A 21,765-nucleotide genomic window follows, 5' to 3' on the forward strand; every position below is an offset into this window, starting at 1 on the left:
TAAAACTGTTTTTATTTGCAGAAGATATGATTGCATATTTGGAAAATTCTGAGAAATCTACAAAGCTTCTTGAGCTAATACACAAATTCAGCAAAGTGGCGAGATACAGATTAGATTAATGTGCACAAGTAATAATGTCCCTATACACTAGAAATGACCTAACTGAAGAGACACTCAAGGAAAAAATTCTATTCACAATAGCAACTAAAAAAATCAAGTACCTAGGAATAAACTTAACGAAAGATGTAAAAGACCTCTACACAGATAGTTACATAACTTTACTAAAAGAAATCAAAGGGGCAGAAGGTCCAGGAAAATGGCAGATTAAGAGAGAGAGCGCAAAATTGTCCTTCATGAAAAACACTAGACAAAGGACAGAAAGCACTCCAGAACAGCAGTTCCAGGGTTCCACCAGCTGGGCAGGACTTCTATACCCATAGTGAGTGTGTACTTGGAGAAGCTGAGAGACTGTTTAAAACCGGTGAGTGTTTGGCCCAGACTACCACCAGGAAACAGGAGGTTGGAGCTGGTGGACAAGCACCGAGGGGAGCAGCCACAGGGAAGCAGTGTTCCACATCCTGGGCATTCTCCTCAGCACTTGGCTCAGACCCGCAGCCAAGAGCCCCCGTGCCAGAGACTGGTGGTTACAGCAGGCAGACAAGTGTGGAAGGGGGCAGCTTTCCACACCCTGTGCAGCCATCTTTGCAGCTGGCTGGGGAGACGACCCTTCACAACCCTGTGGCCGAGAACATCCTTGAGGGAATTCAGGATTCAATGGGCTTGTGAAGGCATCCACTCTTCCTCCACAGAAGCAAATGGTATGCACAGACTAGAGGCAGTGTCACCACACAGAAGTGGCAAGAGGCCTCCCCCAAACCCAGGGACTCATGGGTGCATGGCAGACAGGGGCTTTGGGGCATTTGAGTTGGAAGGCGAGACATGCAGCTCCACAGCCCCAGAGTACTCCAACCGCAGCCCTGGAAACAGCTGGGACCACTGTGTCCTGGGGTGGACTCCCTATCAAACTGCATAGGGCATGCTCCCCACTCACAGGGCTGGCATTCCCCAGTGCACATGCAAAACTGGTGCACTGATTCGATTTCTACATGGTTTGGACACCTACTCAGTGCATGGATGAAGTTGGGGGAACACTGGCTTGAGGGTAAGAGGTAGTTCAAGAGTGCCATCTGTTGGCAGTTCAAGGAAAGTGCATTCCACCAAACTGTAGCTCTTTCAAATTATAGATAAATATTCAAATCATCCTACATATTCTAAAAGAACCCTATCAAGATAAGCAAATGCCAAGAGTCCAAAAACAACAGAAAATTATAAAGCTTATGAAGAAACCAGAAGATATTGATAACTCAAATGTCCAAATTAAAAAGCCAGAGGAGACACAGAACTTAGAGCAATTAATCAAAGAAGTACACACAAACATCAATGTCATGGCTTAAAATATAAAGGACAAGAAGAAGATCATAGAAAAGCATAAAGAATTTGCAAGAGTAAATTAAAAAAGCAGATCTTATGAAAATAAGAGATACTGTTGATCAAATTAAAAATATTCTTGAGACACATAACAGCAGAGTTGAAGAGGGAGATGAATGAATTAACAAACTCGAAGACAGAATGATGGAATATGAAAGCACAGAAGAACAAATGGTGAAAAAATTAAATAATCTGAAATGGATCTCAGGGAAATGATGGATAACATGAAGTCTACAAACATAAAAAAATGAAGAGAAGAGTAAAGGGCTGGGAAGAGTATTCAAAGACATTGTTGGGGAAACTTCCCAACCTTTCTAAATGACATAAATACGCATATTAAAGATGCCCAAAGAACTCCAAATAGAATAAATCCAAATGAATCCAGTTCGAGACATATTCTGATCAGATTGTCAAATGCTGAAGAGAAGGAAAAGTTGAGAAAGCAGCAAGGGAGAAGCGATTCACCACATAAAGGGAAACAACAGAAGACCAAGTACTGACTACTCAGTGGACACCATGGAGGCGAGAAGGCAGTGGTAAGACATATTTAGAATTCTGAAACAGAAAAACTGCCAGCCAAGAATTCTTTACCCAGCAAAGCTCTCCTACAAAATTGAAGGAGAGCTTAAAATTTTCACAAACAAATTCTGAAAGAACTTGTTAACGAGAGACCTGCCCTACAAGAAATGCTAAAGGGAGCTCTACCAGCTGAGAAAAAAAAAGACAGGAGAGAGAGGCATGGAGAAGGGCATAGAACTGAGGAGTATTAGTAAGGGTAACTTAAAGGAAATAGAGAGAGAAATATGAACCATCAATATGCTGTTTACAAGAGACTCATCTTAGACTGAGTGACAAAAAGATAGAAAGTGAAAGGATGGAAAAAAAATATTCCATGCAAGCAAGCCAAAAGAAAGCAAGGGTAACGATACTAACATCAGATAAAATAGACTTTAAATCAAGGATGTCATAAGAGACAAAGAAGGACACTATATACTAATAAAAGGGACAATTTGTCAAGAAGAAATAACAATCATAAATGTTTATGCACCCAATCACGGTGCTCTGAAGTACATGAGACAAACCTTGGCAAAACTAAAGGAAGCAATAGATGTTTCTACAACAGTCATGGGAGACTTCAATACACCACTCTCTTCTATAGATAGATCAACCAGAGGACCAATAAGGAAACTGAGATCCTAAACAGTGTGATAAATGAATTATACTTGACACATATAGAGCATTATGTCCAAAAGTACCAGGATGCACATTCTTCTCTAGTGCTTATGGAACTTTCTCCAGAATACATCATATGCTGGGGCATACAACAAGCCTCATTAAACTTAAAAAAAAGATAGAAATTATTCAAAGCACATTCTCTGACCACAATGGAATGCAATTAGAAGTCAATAACTATCAAAGATCTAGAACATTCACCAATATGAGGGTTAAACAACACACTCCTAAACAATCAGTGGGTCAGAGAAGAAATTGCAAGAGAAATTGCTAAATATCTATAGACAAATGAAAATAAGAATGCAGTACATCAAAAATGGGATGCAGTGAAGGTGGTATTAAGGGGGAAATTTATAGCTCTAAATGCATACATTAGAAAGGAAGAAAGAGCTAAAATCAAAGAAATAATGGGACAACTGAAGAAGCTAGAAAATAACAGCACATTAATCCTAAAGCAAGTATAAGAGAAGAAATAACAAAGATTAAAGCAGAAAGAAATGATACGGAGAACAACAACAAAAAAAAAACAGAGAGAATAAATAAAACCAAAAGTTGGTACTTCGAGAACAGCAACAAGATTGACAAACCTTTAGGTAGACTGACAAAGTCAAAAAGAGAGAGGACCCAAATAAACAAAATAATAAGTGGGAGGAGGGGGGAGGGAGGAGGGATTACTGCAGATCTCAAAGAAGTGAAAAAACAAAAACAAAAACAAAAACCATAAGAGGATACTATGAACAACTGTATGCCAACAAACTAGATAATTTAGAGGAAATGGATAATTTCCTGGAAACAAATGAACAGCCTAAACTGACCACAGAAATAGAAGACCTCAGCAAACCAATCAGAACTAAAGAGATCCAATCAATCATCAAAAAGCTTCCTACAAATAAAAGTCCAGTGCCAAATGGCTTCACAGGGGAATTCTACCAAACGTTCCAAAAAGAACTGACACTACTTCTGGTCAAATTCATTCAAAAAATTGGAGAAACTGGAACACTACCTAATTCATTTTATGAAGCTAAACATCACTCTAATACCAAAACCAGTTAAAGATGCTACAAGAAAGGAAAACTACTGGCCAATCTCCCTAATGAATTGGTGTAAAACTTCTCAACGGAATACTTGCAAATCAAATCCAAAGACATATTTAAAAAGTCATACACCATGACCAAGTGGAGTTCATCCAAGGCATGCAAGGGTGTTTCCACATAAGAAAATCAATGTAATACAACACATTAAAAAATCAAAAGGGAAAAAAAAAATCAAATGATCATCTCAATAGATGCTGAAAAAGCATTTGACAAAATCCAGCATCCTTTTTTGATATCACTTCAAAAAGATAGGAATTGAAGGAACCTTCCTCAGTATGATAAAGGGCATATATGCAAAACCCACAGCCAGCATAGCACTCAATGGTGAGAGACTGAAACCCTTCCTTCTAAGATCAGGAATGAGACAAGAAGGCCCACTGTCACCACTATTATTCAATATTGTGCTAGAAGTTCTAGCCAAAACAATCCAGCAACACAAAGAAATAAAAGGGAGAGAGAACCTAAGATGGCAGCTAGGAGAGACAGGGCAAAAAAACACCTCTGTGAAAAACACTAGATAAAAGCCAGAGAGTGTCCCAGAACACCAGTTCCAGCGATGCACCAGCTGAACAAGGTCTGCTAACTCCACAGGGACTTGGTGAAACTGGGAGTCTGCATTCTGAAACGAGTGTGAGTAAGTCAGCTGAATGTCCAGCAGACATACTGCAGTGTGGGGAAACCGTGGGTTGGCGTTTGGAAGTGGACTAGTTCTTTTCTAAAAAAAAAACCCAGGAGCAGCTACAGAAATGGCAGTGAGAACCACACAGTGAAGTGCGGCGGGAACGGGCTGTGTGAACACCTCATTATCTGGCATGGAAGGTAGCCTTTGGTGGACCCACTGCTAATTGTCTTGGAGAGGGGAGGGCAGAGGTAAGCCAAAAGGAGAAAAAAACCATGCCCCTTGCAGCTGTCTTCCCGGCAGACTGGAAACGCCTCTGCCTGGTGCCAGAGCCCTGGCCCAGAGCCGCACCAAGGGACCCAGTGTAACAGGAAGTGTTTCCTGCAACACTGTGCACACACCACAATATCAGGCATGGACAGTGACCTTTCACGCGCCCACAGCTGGTTGTCCCAGAGCTGGGAAGGCGGAGCTGTGCAAAAAGAAGCTGGTTAACATGCCCCATTCAGCCATCTTTACAGCAGGCTGAGAATGCCCCTGCACGGCCCAGCGGCCCAGGGCTTCCCTTGAGGGACGGCGCGCACTTGTGACGTAGCACAGTCTTCCCCCAGCAGAGGCCCTGGAAGGGCAAAGCTGACAAGAGGGACCCACTCGGAAATCCCAGGGACCCTACACCAATAACAAGGACTTGTGGGTCTGCGGCAGAGACAATCTGTGGCGAGACTGAAATGAAGGCTTAGACTCTTCCAACAGCCTTAAATCTCCAGGAACACCTGGGAGGTTTGATTATTAAAGCTGCCCTCCCTCCCTAACCACTCAGACACACACCTCACATTCAGGGCAGACAGCACCAACAACACACCCAAACTTGGTGCACCAATTGGACCCCACAAGAACCAGACCCCCACACATCACAAAGACAAAGTTGGGGAGAACTGACTTGAGGGGAACAGGTGATTTGCGGATGCCATCTGCTGGTTAGTTGAAGTGTACACCACCAAGCTGTAGAACTGAAAAATTAAGAGATTGGGGTTTCAATAATCCTTCATATCCTAAAAAAACACTACCAAGTAAAGCAAATGCCAAGAGGCCAAAAACAACAGAAAATCTGAAAGCATATGAAAAGACCAGATGATACAGATAACCCAAACCTAAACACCCAAATCAAAAGATCAGAGGAGACACAGTACTTGGAGCAATTAATCAAAGAACTAAGACAAACAATGAGAGCATGGCACAGGATATAAAGGACATGAAGAAGACCCTAGAAGAGCATAAAGAAGAAATTGCAAGAGTAAATAAAAAAATAGATGATCATAAGGAAATAAAAGAAACTGTTGACCAAATTAAAAAGATTCTGGATACTCATAGTACAAGACTAGAGGAAGCTGAACAATGAATCTGTGACCTTGAGGACCACAGAATGGAAAATGAAAGAACAAAAGAAAGAATGGGGAAAAAAATCGAAAAAATCAAAATGGATCTCAGGGATATGACAGATAATATAAAATGTCCAAATATAAGACTCATTGGTGTCCCAGAAGGGGAAGAGAAAGGTAAAGGTCTAGAAAGAGTATTCAAAGAAATCGTTGGGGAAAACTTCCCAAACCTTCTACACAATATAAATACACAAAGCATAAATGCCCAGCAAACTCCAAATAGAATAAATCCAAATAAACCCACTCCAAGACATATTCTGATCAGACTGTCAAATACTGAAGAGAAGGAGCAAGTTCTGAAAGCAGCAAGAGAAAAGCAATTCACCACATACAAAGGAAACAAAATAAGACTAAGTAGTGACTACTCAGCGGCCACCATGGAGGTGAGAAGGCAGTGGCATGACATATTTCAATTCTGACAGAGAAAAATTTCCAACCAAGAATACGTTATCCAGCAAAACTCTCCTTCAGATTTGAGGGAGAGCTTAAATTGTTCACAGACAAACAAATGCTGAGAGATTTTGCTAATAAAAGACCTGCCCTACTTCAGATACTAAAAGGAGCCCTACTGACAGAGAAACAAAGAAAGAAGAGAGAGAGAGATAGAGAAATTTAACAGACATACATAAAACATGACATCCTAAATCACCAGGATACACAGTCTTCTCTAGTGATCACAGAACTGTCTCCAGAATAGACCATAGGCTGGGACATACAACAAGGCTCAATAAAGTTAAAAAAATTGAAATTATTCAAAGCACATTCTCTGACCACAATGGAATACAAATAGAAGTCAATAACCATCAGAAACTTAGAAAATTCATAAACACCTGGAGGTTAAAAATGAGGGGGAGATGAAAACATTCCTGGATAATCAAAAGCTGAGGGACTTTATCACCAGTAGATCAGTCCTACAAGAAATGCTAAAGGGAATTGTGCAGGCTGAAAGGAAGGGACACTAAACATTTGCTTGAAATCACATGAAGAAACAAAGATTTCCAGCAAAGATCACATGGTAAATATAAATACCAATACTACTGTATTTTGATTTGTAACTCCACTATTTACTTCCTATAGGATGTAAAATACATAAAGTGTAATGATAAATCAGTGGTTTTGGACTCAATGTAAAATATGTAATTTTTGACAAGAACTACATAAAGGTGGGGGAATAGAGGAGTATAGGGACATAGTTTATGTGTCCTATTGAAGTTAAGTTGGTATCAAAGAAAACAAGATTGTTATAGACTTAAGATGTTAAATTTAAGCCCCACGGTAAACACAAAGAAAGTATCAGAGAATATGATCATAGAGATGAAAAGTAGAGTATGGGTTACGAGAAGTGGGGGAAGGGGCAATGGGGAGTTAATAAGAAATGAGTGTAGCATTTCTGTTAGGGGTGAAGGGAAATTTCTAGTAATGGATGGTGGGAAGTTGATGGCATTGCAACATTGTGAATGTGATTAATCCCACTAAATGGAATGCTTGGGCGGGGCTGGAATGGGAAGATTTATGTTGTAGCTATGTTTCCACAATTGAAAAAAAAGACAGTCTAAATAGATAATGACAATTAAATCCCATAGAGGATCCTGGACAAGATCTAAGAATAGAGGAGAAAAGGCTCAAAAGGACACAACTGGAAAAAAATGAAATATAGAATGTAAGCTTTGTATCAATGTTAAATTTCTTGAATTCAACTACACTTAATGTGATTACATAAATGAATATTCTTGTTCATAGGAAATGTATATGTGAATTATATTATTTGTTCAAGGATGTGTGCAACTTGCTCTCATATGTTCAGAAGACAGAGCAATAGATGATGGATGATAGATAGGGAGGGAGGGAGGGAAAGAAAGAAATGGCAAAGTGACAAAATATTAAAGTTGGTAGATGGGGGTATCGGTGGAGGGGGATTGGGGTATGCTGGAGTTCTGTGTATGGGGTTTGTATTATTTTTGCAACTGTTCCTGTAAGTTTGAATTTATTACAAAACAAAAAGAAAAACAAAAACAAAAAACAAAGAAATAAAAGGCATCGAAATGGAAAATGAAGAGGTAAAAGTGTTATTGTTTGCAGATAATATGATCCTATATTTGGAAAACCATGAGAAAATCGATGACACAGCTATTTGAGGTAATAAATAAATTCAGCAAAGTAGCAGGATGCAAGAGCAATCCACCCGAGTCAGTAATGTTCCTATCGATTAGAAATGACCTAACAGAAGAGACACTCAAGAAAAAGATCCCATTCTCAATAGCAACTAAAAAAATCAAGTACCTAGGAACAAACTTAAATGTAAAAGACTTCCACACAGAAAATTACATAACTTTACTAAAAGAAATAAAAGGGGACCTAAAGAGATGGAAAGATATTCCATGTTCATGGATAGGAAGGCTAAACATCATTAAGATGTCAATCCTACCTAAACTGACCTACATTTTCAATTCAATGCCAATCAAAATTCCCACAACTTACTTTGAAGACTTGGAAATGCTAGTTACCAAATTTATTTGGAAGGGAAACCAGCCTCAAATTGCTAAAAAGATTCTAAAAAAGAAGAATGAAGTGGGAGGACTCACACTTCCTGGCTTTAAAGCCTACTATAAAACCACAGTAGTCAAAATAGCATGGTATTGTCAGAAAGATAGACATATTGATCAATGAATTGAATTGAGAGTTTGGAAATAGACCCCCAGATCTATGGTCAACTGATTTTTGATGAATCCCCCAAATCCACTGAACTAGGACAGTGCAGTCTCTTCAACAAATGGGGCTGAGAGAACTGGATATCCAAAAGAATGAAAGAGGACCCCTACCTTACACCCCCTACAAAAATTAACTCAAAGTGGATCAAAGACCGCAATGTAAGAGACAGCACCATAAAACTCCAAGGGAAACATCTCCAAGACCTAGTATTAGGAGGTCACTTCTTAGACCTTACAAGCAAATGAAAATACAAAGTACAAGCAATGAAAGAAAAAAATAGATGAATAGGGACTCCTAAAATCAAAAACTTCTGTACTTCAAAGGAATTTGTCAAAAAAGGTGAAGAGGTAGCCAATGCAATGGGAGAAAATATTTGGAAACCACGTATCTGATAAAAGACTGATATCTGGCATATATAAAGAAATCCTACAATTCAACAACAATAGTACAAACAGCCCAATTATAAAATGGGCAAAAGATATGAAAAGACATTTCTCCAAAGAAGAAATACAAATGGTTAAAAAAACACATGAAAAAAATGTTCATCTTCTCTAGCTATTTGGGAGATGGAAATCGAGACCATAATGAGATCATCGCACACCAATAAGAATGACTGCCATAAAACAAACAGGAAACTACAAATGCTGGAGAGAATGTGGAGAAATTAGAACTCTTATTCATTGCTAGTGGGACTGAATAATGGTACAGCCACTCTAGAAGAGAGTTTGGCAGTTCCTCAGAAAAACAGATGTCCAGTTACCCTACAATCCAGCAATTTCATTTCTCACTATATACCCAGAAGATCCGAAAGTAGTAACATGAACAGATATTTGCACCGTTCATAGCAGCATTGCTCACAATGGCCAAGATATTCAAATGTCCTTCAACAGATGAATGGATAAACAAAATGTGGTATATACATACAATGGAATACTACACAGCAGTAAGAAGGAACAAGGTTGTGAAACATATAACAACATGGATGATTCTTGAAGACATAATGCTAAGTGAAATAAGCCAGACACAAAAGGAGAGATATTGTATGTTACTACTAAAGTGAGCTCTGTGAAAAAATGTCAAATAAGTGTCTTATAATGTGGAATATAGGGAACCTGGAGATAGACAGAAGCTAGTGAAGGGGGAATGATAGTCTAATATGTACAGATATGATATTGAGGGTGAACTTAATGGTATATGGGAATGGTCAGGTGTGACTAGGGTTTGTTAATGTGTTAATGTGATTGTAACTATCAGTGACTCACTGAAGGTGAACATGTTTGTAAATGGTTGTTTAAAGGCATGTAACCGACAGAGTACAAACACAAACATACATAAGTATTAACATGATATACTCATAAGGTATGACACTGGTGCAGAGGGTTAACAACAGAGTGGTATATGGAAAAACTACCCATTATATATTATTGACTATGTTTAATAGAAATTCTTACCAACACTACACTAACACCAGGGATAGATACTTAGCAGCTGATAAGAGCTCTGGAATGTATTATGTTGATAATGGTTTAAAATTGAGAGTGATGCAGACTGTACAACTAAGTAAAGAAAATGTAAGAAACTGACCATTTAGCTTGGGATAGAAAATATATTAAGTGAAATTAGGAACCCACTACTTAATAAATTAACCCCTCAACTTGAGGCTTGCTCTTGTGAAACTTAGGGTTGTAAATGGGAGGCTGAGCCCTTCTATAATTATGCATAAGGGGCACCTCCAGGGAACCTCTTTTGTTGCTCAGATGTGGCTTCTCTCTCTCTTAAGTTCAACTCAGCAAATAAATTCAATAACCCATGCCCACCCGCTATGAGAGACATGACTCACAGGAGAACGAATCTCCCTGGCAACGTGGGACATGACTCCCAGGAATAAGCCAGGCCCTGGCAGCAAGTGACTGAAAATGCCTACTTGACCAAAGTGGGGGGTGGGGTGGGGTGGAAGAAAGGTAACAAGCTGAGGTCCCAGTGACTGAGAGATCCGAAATAAAGTCAAGAGGCTATCTGGGAGGTTTCTCTTACACAAGCTCCACCTAGACATCCCAAATGGCCACAATATGCCATACTCTTACCAAAAGTAGTCCCCAAATACCTAGGTCCCTACCTGAGATTCTATAAAATTATTCACTCGCTAAGTTTTATCTCTCAGAAACTTAAATCCACCAGAGTGTTCCTATGCCAGACAAGTCCTAAAACCCAGAGGCCTTTAAGAACAACAATGAGATGCAGTTCCCTTCCCCATACTGCTGACACCCCCTTTCAATATGAAAAGTTAGGCTTCTTATTGTCTAGACACCCCTGAAGATGGTAAAAGAGACTGAGAGGAAGAGGCAGCAACAAACAAGATTTAATAAAAGTCTATGAATACTGAAAAAATATATATATACATTGTGTGTGTGTGTGTTACATATATATATATATATATATATATATATATATATATATATATATTTAGATGCTGGAGTGTTCGAAAAGCTGGAAGGAGGTAAATGACGTGGTGGTACTATAACCTATAACAGCCTTTGAAATTTTCTCTAATCTATTTGTTGAATTGCACGTTGAAAGTCTTCACCTTTCTGTATATACCCTATATTGCGTAATGAGGAAAGAATTGGAACTGTGGAACTGTAACCCATAACAATTTTTGAAATTACCTATATAACTGCTTGTTGAGCTGTACATCGAAAGTTAACATCTTTCTATGAATGTTATATGTATATGTATATGTAAGTATACAATAATGGAAATAGCTGAAAGAAAAAAAGAAAGAAATCAAAGGGGACCTAAATAATGTGGAAAGATATTCTGGTTGCATGAATAAGGCGGCTAAACGTCATTAAGATGTCAATTCAACCCAAACTGATCTACAGATTCAATGTAATTCCAATCAAAATTCCAACAAACTACTCTGCAGACTTGGAAAAACTAGTTTTCAAATTTATTTGGAAGGGAAAGCAGCCTCAAATTGCTAAAAACATTCTAAAAAAGAAGAATGAAGTGGGAGGACTCACATTTCCTGGCTTTAAATTCTACTATAAAGCCACAGTAGTCAAAACAGCACAGTACTGGCAGAAAGACAGACATATTGATCAATGAATTGAATTTAGAGTTTGGAAATAGATCCCCAGGTCTATGGTGAACTGCTTTTTGATAAGTTTCCCAAATCTAGTTAACTGGGACAGAACAGTCTCTTCAACAAATGGGGCTTGGAGAACTGGATATCCATATCCAAGAGAATGAAAGAGGACCCCTTACTCATACCCTGTACAAAAATTAACTCAAAATGGATCGACGACCTCAATATAAGAGATAGTACCATAAAACTCCTAGAAGATAATATAGGGAAACATCTACAAGACCTAGTACTAGGAGGTAGCTTCTTAGACATTAAACCCAAAGCACAATCAATGAAAGAAAAAAATAAATGGGAACTCCTCAAAATCAAAAGCTTCTGTACCTCAAAGGAATTTGTCAAAAAGGTGACAAGGCAGTCAATGTAATGGGAGGAAATATTTGGAAACCATAGCTCTGATAAGAGACTGCTATCTGGCATATATAAAGAAATCCTACAACTCCACAACAATAGCACAAACAGCCCAATTATAAAATGGGCAAAAGCTATGAAAAGACAATTTTCTGAAGAGGCAATGCAAATGGCGAAAAAACACATGAAAAAAAATGTACATCTTCACTAGCCATTAGGGAAATGCAAATCAAAACCACGATGAGATATCACCTTACACTAATAAGAATGGCTGCTGTGAAACAAACAGGAAACTACAAAGGCTGGAGAGGATGTGGAGAAATTATAACTTTTATTCATTGCTGGTGGGAATGCATAATGGTACAGCTGTTGTGGAAGAAAGCTGATATTGAGTTACCCTATGATCTGGCAATTTCACTTCTTGGTATATACCCAGAAGATCTGAAAGCAGTGACATGAACAGACATTTACACACCGATGTTCACAGCAGCATTGTTCACAACTGCCAAGAGATGAAAACAATCCAAGTGTCCTTCAACAGACGAGTGGAGAAACAAAATGGTATATACATACAATGGAATACTATGCAGCAGTGAGAAGGAACGAGGTCCGGAACATAAGACAACATGGATGAACCCTGAAGACCTAATGCTGAGTGAAATAAGCCAGATACAAAAGGAGAGATATTGCAGGTTACCACTAATGAGAACTCCCTGAACAATGCAAAATCAGATTCTTATAATGTAGAATATAGGGAACCCAGAGAGAGATAGAACCTTAGTGAAGGGGGAATGATAACCTAATATGTACAGACATGATAATGAGGGCGAACTTAAATGCATATGTAAGAAAAGGGTTAAGTTTAGCTTTCACATAAAGGTGACATGGAATAGGGGAAATAGAAGCTAAACACAATTAGCACAAACTGACTCTGCAATTAGAGGGAAAGAAAGGGCTCTGATGTAAGCTTCAAGTGAATGCCAGCTCCTTATCTGGGTAAAAATAAGTAACAACCAAGGTCACTGAAATGTGAAGGAATATGAGGTGTAATCAAAGGTGGGTTAGTCAGCTCTCTCAGATAAACTGTAACCTCTGGAATACCCAGCCAACAGGAAAACAGGGGAGGGACCTGCGTGTTAGGCTTAGGAAATATATTGTGCTGCTTTCCCTCTGTTTGGTGCACCGACCGTTCCATTTTCTTTTGGTCGTGCGCCTGCTCTTGCAAGAACAAAAATAAATTTCTTTTCTCCTCCACAATCGGGTGAGCTTTTGTTTTCTTCCACACATGGGAATGGACAGGAGTGATGGTTCGTTGAAAGTATCAGTGCCACACTGAAGGCAAACATGTTCAAAAGTGGTTGTTTAAGGGAAGTAACCTACAGAGTACCACTACAGATATAAATGTGTTTGCATGATATACTTCTAAGGTATGACACTGGTACAGAGAGTTAATAACAGAGTGGTATATGGAGAAACTACCCATTACATATTATAGATTATGTTTAATAGGAATACCTTGATAAGAGTTCTGGGATGTTTTGTGTTATGATAATTGTTTAAAATTGAGAGGGATGATGATAGTTCAATTATGTGAAGATAATGTGAGACACTGATTTTTTATCTTGGACAGCATATATGCTATGTGAAGTTAGGAACCCCCTACTTAGTAAGTCAAGCCCTTGATCTTGAGGCTTTCTCTTGTGAAACTTAGGTCTGTAAATTGGACTAAGCCTTCCTATAATTATGCCTAAGAGGCACCTCCAGACAACCTCTTGTTCCTCAGATGTGGACTTTTTCTCTCTAAGCCCTACTCAGCAAATAAATTCATTAACCTACCCCTACGTGGTTCCTGACTCCCAGGGAAGTGAATCTCCCTGGCAACATGGGACATGACTCTCAGGAATGAGCCTGGCTCTGGCATCAAGGGATTGAAAATGCTTTTTTGACCAAAAGGGGGAAAAGAAAGGTAACAAAATAAGGTTACAGTGGCTATGAGATGTCAAATCAAGTCAAGAGGCTATCCTGGAGGTTACTTTTATGCAAGCTCTAGCTAGATAGCTCAAATGGCTACAATATACCAAGCCCTAAGGAACTGTATTCCTGAAATACCTAGGTCCCTATCTGAGATTCCAAAAAAGTTTCACTAAGTTTCTCTCTCAGAAACTTAAATCCACCAGAGTATTCCTATGCCAGACAAGTACTAAAAGCCAGAGACAACAGCCTCTTTAAGAACATCAACCAGATGCAGCCCCCTTCCCCGTAATGTCAACACCCCCTTTCAATAAGAACAAGTTAGGGTGGTCACTGCCTAGACACTCCTGAAGATCGAGAAAGTGATTAAAGGAGAGGAAGGGGTAGCAACAGACAAGATAGGATTTAACAAAGCATTAGAAATACTGAATCTTTATATAAATATATTTTTTTAGATGCCAGGGTATTAGAATAGCTAGAAGGAAATAACTGAAATGGTGGAACTGTAACTGATAACTCTTTGAATTTTCTCTCTAACTACTTGTTAAATCATACTTTGAAAATTATCAGTTATGTACATATGTTAAATTTCACAATAAAAAATGTATTAAAAAAAAAAAAGCTTCCAGAGAAAGTGAGGTTTAAGCCAAGGTGGGAAGACGAGTAAGAGTTAGTCAAATGAAGAAGTAGGGAAAGACTGCCCCAGATAGAGGAACCAGCCAAGACCAAGATGGAGAAAGACGAGAAGGCAGCTGCCAGAAACTGAAAGACATGTGGTTTGAGCAGAACATTCAAAGGGGAGAATGGATGGAGGTTAGAGAGAGGAGTAGTACAGGCAAGTCACTGAATGGCTGTCAAGATACATTAAGAAGAATGGACTGGACTTCATCCTGAAGGCCATGGGTATGACAGGCAAAATAACGGCCTCCCAAAGATAGCCATGTTCTAATCTCCAGAACCTGTGAATATGTTACATTACCCATGTAAGGTTACTTGCACACAAGATTAAATTAAGGATCTGGAGATGGCAGATTATTTTAGATTATCTGGGCAGGCCCAATCTAATCACTAGGATCTTTATGATCATACTTATAAGAGGCAGGTTGAAAGGCTGGAGTCAGAGAAAGAGACGAGATGATAGAAGCAGAGGTTGGAGCTATGCAATTGCTGACTTTGAAGATGGAGGAAGGGGCCACAAGCAGGAAAGGGAAAGGCAAAGGATTGCCTCCTAGAGTCTCCAGAAAGGAAAACAGCCCCGGCCAACATCATTTCAGCACGATGTGACTGATTTTGGGATTCTAAACTATAAAACTGTAAATAAAATAGATTTATGTTTTTCAAAAGGCATTATATCTAGAATAATTTGTTACAGTAGCAATAGGAAACCAATATGATGGGGAAACACTGAAGGTTTTCCAGCAGGGATGGGTGATCTGACTATAAAGATGGGTCAGAGTATGCAAAAGTGGAAACAAGGAGATGAGAAATCCAGGTAAAAGATGATGATGGGCTCTGCCACAGTAGTTTGCAGCCAGAACACAGCTGTTAGAAAACCACTAGTAAACTGACCCAAAATGGCAAAGAAACAGGCCCCAGTTAACCTCAGGGAGAACATGGAGGCTCAGGCAAGTCCCCTGCTACTAGCCTCCTGTCCCACAAACGGAGTTTGAGAAGGAGACTGCTGAGATGGAAAAGGTTTGGATTAACTGAAGGCCAGGAGGGAATGCATTACAGAAAGAAGACCTGGGCAAAATGCCATGCTCTTGGCAAAGCATAGTTTTTTAAGATGTCCCTTCTCAACGTATTCTCTAAATTTTACAAAATTCATTGTGATTTCTTTTCTTCAGTCCTTAAAAATGTAACTCTAAAGTTCATCAGAAAGAGTAAATGTGTGAGAATAATCAAGAAAATTTGAAAGAGAAGGATTATGGGGGCAGGAGAGTAGTGGTTTACCTAATCAGAAATCAAAATATCATAAAAATACTATAAAGCTATGTAATTAAAAGTGTAATACTAGCATGGGAATAGAGATTCAAGAAAGAGATTCATGAATATATGGAAATTAAATATTTGATAAAGGTAGCATTTCAAATTATTGTCCCATGGTGTTGGTACAATTAGATATATATTTGGAAAATAAAGTTTAAATGCTAATTCATATCTTACACAAAAATACATTCCAGGTGAGTTAAAGATATCATATTTAACAATAGTCATAGATATTCTACAAGAAAATATAAAAGAATATTTACTTAATCCCTTGTGGAATGTTACATAAAAGAAATGCTTGACAGATTTGGGGCACAGGAACATTTTCAATGCCATTAAGAAAAGGAGACCAATAAAATTGAAATGCAAAACTGGAAAAATAATATTTGCAATATTTACTATTCTGTTAAAATAATTTTTACAGATTAATAAGGAAAAGATGGTTAACTCAATAGAAAGATGAGAAAAGAACAAAATAGGCAATTACATAGGAAATTTAAATGGTCAATAAACTTACAGAGGATACCTCACAAATAACCAAAGAGCTGAAAATTAAAACAGTGAAATGTCATTTTTTGCATAAAATACTGGCAAAAATTAAAAAGATAATTCCAAGAATTGCAAGGGTGTGGAGAGATGGATAACCAGGGGTATATTATGCCATGTGCAGGTCCTAGCCATGTTTGCCTTCGTGGGCCCCTTCCTCCATTAAAAAATATTTAAAATTATATTATATATAATATGATTGTGTTGGTACACAGAAAAATATAATGCAGGCTGGGTTCATTATTATATTTCACTATTTTTTTCTTTCTTTTCATGCATTTTTTTCTGATTTTAAAATAAGTTAAAATTAAAACATTTTCATATATTGTGGGTTCTCAGCACTGTGCCTACCATACCTAGTGGATAAGCCACTTGCGATAACCTTGCAGGAGTGTACACTTTTTCAGGTGGACAATGTGGCATCTAACAAAATTTCAAATGTGCATTCCTTTAGACCCAACAGTTATAGTTTTAAGAATTTATCCCATAAAAATACTTAAGTACACAAAGATATATGTAAAAGGAGATCATGGCATCAATGTTTATAACTGCAAAACATTTAAAACAGTCTAAATATCTACCAGCAAGGGAATGAATAAATTAATTTTGGCACAGGGAAAGGCAGATCTTTATGGGTTGACGTGGAAAATTCTCTACAACACACTCTTGGAAGAAAAAGTCAGATTAAAGAATAATATTTAGTAAAACTCCATTAATGTTTTCCACATACATACATGCCCTCCCAGAGACTGGAAAGATAAACTATAGAGTATTAACATTGTTATCTCTACCACAGAAGAATTAGAGGAACTTAGACTGTCTACGATTCACACTCTGAATGCATGAATTTTTACAGTGAGCAATAATTATTTATATAACAAAAAAGATACTTACATTTTGGAAAGAAAAAGAAATGGCTCCCTTTGTGATGAAGTTCGGAACTCCTCTGAGGAAAGCAGGTTTCACACCAACCTGAGAAGCATTCAAAGCGCTCAAGGCTTTAATGAAGTCACACTGGTTTTCTCCCCAGCTGTCCTGCAAATCAGAAGGGGGAGAGGGAGCAAGATTTTCAAAGGACTCATAAACAAAGGCAGCTGAGTTTCCTTCATGAAACTACATTTTAGCTTGTGCCTAAATCACAAAATGAGGCTTTCACCTGGTCCTTAACAGAACTTTCCTGGCTCACAGGCCTGTGGTCATCCAAAGGACAGGCAGGCTCTGGGTAAGAGAAGCAAAGTTCTGACCGACAGTTAGGGGAGTGGCAGTTGGAACCTGGGGTGGGCCAGGAACCCCACTGCCTGGGACAGGGGCTATAAGTCAAGTCCAATCCACTGAGTCTCAGAATGATCAAATGGCCATAGGCTGTTTAGCACTCTATGCTAAGCCTTAGGGTGGCCCTACACCTGAATCTCCAAAACTGATTCCACACCAGGGAGTGTAGAAGGTGTCCTGAAGCCCCAACAGGAGTCTCCCAGAGGACAAGCTCTCCTCCCACCACATCATTACTTTCTCCAAAGCAGGAGGTAGATGCTTATAAAACTATACTCAGGGAGCCCAGCAGGGATCTCTGCACAATTATTGCAAATAAATAAGAATCATTGATAATAAAGTAGGCTTTTTAGGGGGTGGGTGATGACAGTGTTGGTGTCTCCCATGGTACTGGGAAGGGCCTACTTGCTGATTGGAGGCCAATGAGGAGCCTTGGAGGCCCCATTCAGGCTGCTTGGTGTCAGGTGGCTAAGTGGAAGACAGCTGGGATGAGCCCATCTTCCCTGGGACTTCTAGTCAGAGAGAGGAATGGGAGCTGAAACTTGTCCCGAATGGAAGTTGATGTTTAGGAAAGGCTGATTAATATATTAACCCACACACTAACCTGATGATAGGTGGATGTCAATAGGTGGTGCAAGGGGTGAGGAAGCTGAAGATATGGAAACATCTTCAAGATGTTCATAGTCCAGTAGAGGAGAAGACACATTACAAAAATGACCCCTAAGGTAAAAGGAGGGAAGGCCATGATAAAAGAACAGATATTTAGAGTTATGGAGTTGGAGAAACATGTTACTCCTGGCATGGAGGCTTCTGGGAGGAAGCAGTGTCTGACCTGTCAAAAAAAAAAAAAGGCTTAGCATTGAGTGTAAAGAAGAGGAAGCATATTCCAGGCAAAGAGATCACCTTGGGCAAAGGTACAGAGATGGGAACCACAGGATACACACTCAAAGCATAAGGTAGTTCCATATGGTAAGAGTCTCTGCCTTTGCTCTCTTCCCTTGCATCTTCTTGCAGTTTCACAGGTCTCACTCATTCTCTTTTTGTCCAGTCCCCAATATTTTCTCCATAGTCTGCTGCTACCAGGCAACTCGAGCCAGTTATATTTTCCAAGATTACATGTCAGGGTATAACTAACGAGTTCACCACAGTTTGGTCAGAAGAAATGCTTCCACTTCTTTGTCCTTTTCTTTCTTTCTCTTTCCCTTCTCCTTTCTTACTAGCATCATAATCAAGCACTAACTAGATGGAAAAGCTGTTTAGAATTTCACACATACTGATTCATTTAATGTTTGCATCACCCTATAAATTCTATTGTTATCCTCACTGAATAGGTAAGTGGAAGCTAAGTGGCAGGGCTCCCCTGAGGTAATCAGGACATACATAGTCAAGTGGTCAAGGAATCCTAAATCGGCCCATATTCATCAGGAGAGGACAACAATATAGTCAATGTTCTCTCTTTGAAGCCAGCCACATGATATATTTCATGTGTCTGCTTTTTTTAACCTTCAGGGTTTTAATTAATGGACTACACAACACCTAAATCATGCAAATCAGACTGCATGTATACACTGATAATTCTCTGGGGAAATCAGCTTCATTCCTTTTTTGAAGTGTGAAGTTTCAGAGCTTGGGATGTACACACACACACACCCCCCACCATTCTGGGACATGTAATGGGCACCAAATTCTCACATGTGAACCCTTCTCCTAGATCCAGGCTGGGTACCCCTATCTTGTTGGGTCCTTTGAGATTCTTGACTGGCACCTTGGGGAGCCTTGGCCTGGCCAACTTCCTTAGGCACCAACTGAGGGAGCAGGGGGTTGGGTTGGAGCCTTCATGGATAGTGTCTTTTGCTCTTGTCTTTTAAAACCTGTTTCCCTCAGCTCCTGGTTTCACTTCCCAGTCACTTTCTTTGCCTGGAAGCCTCCCCATTTTTCTTCATAACACACTGCTATATTATACTCTAATATATCTGCACAAGAGTTTTGTGATTCTGTAGCTACTACTGCTATGAAGAGCAGCCCCACTTACTGAATGAAAACTATGTGCCAAGCACAGTAACTTATCAAATCTTCACATAGCCCTGAGTTGGGCAATTATCATTCTCACTTTACAGACAAGGAGCTGATGCTCCAAGACGAAGTCCAGTTGCCAGGCCTTGAACCTGGTGCTGTCCTCTGTACACCACTGCCTCCATTTGGGAAAGGATTATTAGAACCAGAAAACTTCAATTATTTCCTTCTTTCCCATTGGACACTTTTATTTACTTTAAAGATAAAGTAATGAATGCACATGCTGAAAAAAAAGTTTAAGCAATACAAAGTGGTACAAAAGTGGAAGTCTCCCTCCCTCATCACCATCAGTGGTAACAATTGTCAAGTTGTTTGTCTAACTACTAAAAAAAAGTACACATCACCTACACACACACACACACACACACACACAACTCTCCAGTTTACACAAAGTGATCACATTCTACACATTGTTCTATGAATTGCTTCCCCCTCACCAATATCTCTGAGCTCTTTTAATATCAGCATAAGAACCTCCAATAGTTTCCTATCTCACTAAGAATAAAACCCACAGTCCTTATTTTGGCTTACAATGCCCTATGTGACCTGATTCCTCTGCTCCTCCCTGTCTCATCACCTATATCTCTGAATCCCAATAACCTCTCCTTGGTTATTCTGCTCTAGTACAAACAAGCTAAGCTTTTTCCACTTAGAGCCTCTGCCCTTGATGCTTCCTTGACTTGGAAAGCTTTTCTCCCAGATGACCACATCCCTCACTTCATTCAGGCCTCTGCCCAACATCTTGTGAGACAGGTTGTCCCTGACTACCCTACCAAAACTGGCACACTCTCCTTCACTCTCTCATCATCTTCCATATACTTATTTATTTTCTGTCTCCTACCTCACAGAATATGTAGGTTTTTTTCCTGCAATATGTCTAGTTGCCTAGAATAGTAGGTACTCAATAATTTTGATAGAAGGAATAAATGAACAATGACAATACACATATACCTCATTCTTTTTAATGGCCTACCATTTAACGATTCTGTTATAGATAGATATTTAGATTGTTTCTGCTTTTTGCAAACATTCTACAGTGACTATCCTGGTGTAATTTAATGTTTCTACTCTTTATTAAAATTTCCAAACATACAGAAATCTAGATCCAACAATTGAAAATATTTTGCTACATAGCTACATATATCAAATATATAAACTATTTTAAACTATATTCCAGACATCATCATATTTTATTCCTAAATACTTCCACTTGCATCTAAAAAAGATAAGGGCATTCTTCTTCCTATCCATAATATCATTACCGCACTTTACAAAATATTAATTCCCTAATATCATCTACCACCCAATATCTTGGTGTACATTTGCATTCAGACAAATTCCTAGCAAGGGAATTCCTAGGTCAAAAGGAAATGGATTATGCACCTAAGCAAGGTGCCCCAAAATACATGAGGCAAATACTGACAAAATTGGTAGGAGAAATAGATGTCTCTGTAATAATAGTTGGAGACTTCAATACATCTCTCACATCAACAGATAGAACATCTAGACAGAGGTTCAATAACAGAGAACTTAAATAATATGATAACTAGACATAACAGACATTTGCAAAACGTTACAACTCACAATAGCAGGATATACATTCTTCTCAAGTGCTCATGGATCTTCTCTGGGATAGACCACATGTTGAGTCACAAAAGAAGTCTCAATAAATTTAGAAAGAATGAAATTATACAAAGCACTTTCTCTGATCTTAATGGAATAAAGCTGGAAATCAAAACAGGCAGAAAATAGGAAAATTCACAAATCTATGGAGGTTAAACAACTCACTCTTAAACAATCAGTGGGTCAAAGAAGAAATTGCAGGAGGAATTAGTAAAT

At 38.8% G+C, this 21,765-nt stretch overlaps 1 protein-coding gene across 2 annotated transcripts in view; it reads right to left on the bottom strand.

The window, feature by feature from the left end:
• LOC119534376 (protein lifeguard 1-like) overlaps positions 1–21,403 on the bottom strand; it is a 63,045-nt gene extending 41,642 nt beyond the window's left edge. For both annotated transcript variants that reach the window (XM_037836655.1, XM_037836654.1), the window contains exons 1-2: positions 18,458–21,403; positions 17,479–17,619 (exon numbers count right to left, since the gene is read on the bottom strand). In XM_037836655.1, the coding sequence (XP_037692583.1) occupies positions 17,479–17,480 (2 nt within the window). In that variant the 5' untranslated portion in view covers positions 17,481–17,619; positions 18,458–21,403. The remainder of the gene's footprint in view (positions 1–17,478; positions 17,620–18,457) is intronic.
• Between the last annotated feature and the right edge of the window lie 362 nt (positions 21,404–21,765).

Source organism: Choloepus didactylus, chromosome 5 (genome assembly GCF_015220235.1).
Source record: "Choloepus didactylus isolate mChoDid1 chromosome 5, mChoDid1.pri, whole genome shotgun sequence".
In the NCBI taxonomy this organism is placed as follows: Eukaryota; Metazoa; Chordata; class Mammalia; order Pilosa; family Megalonychidae; genus Choloepus; species Choloepus didactylus.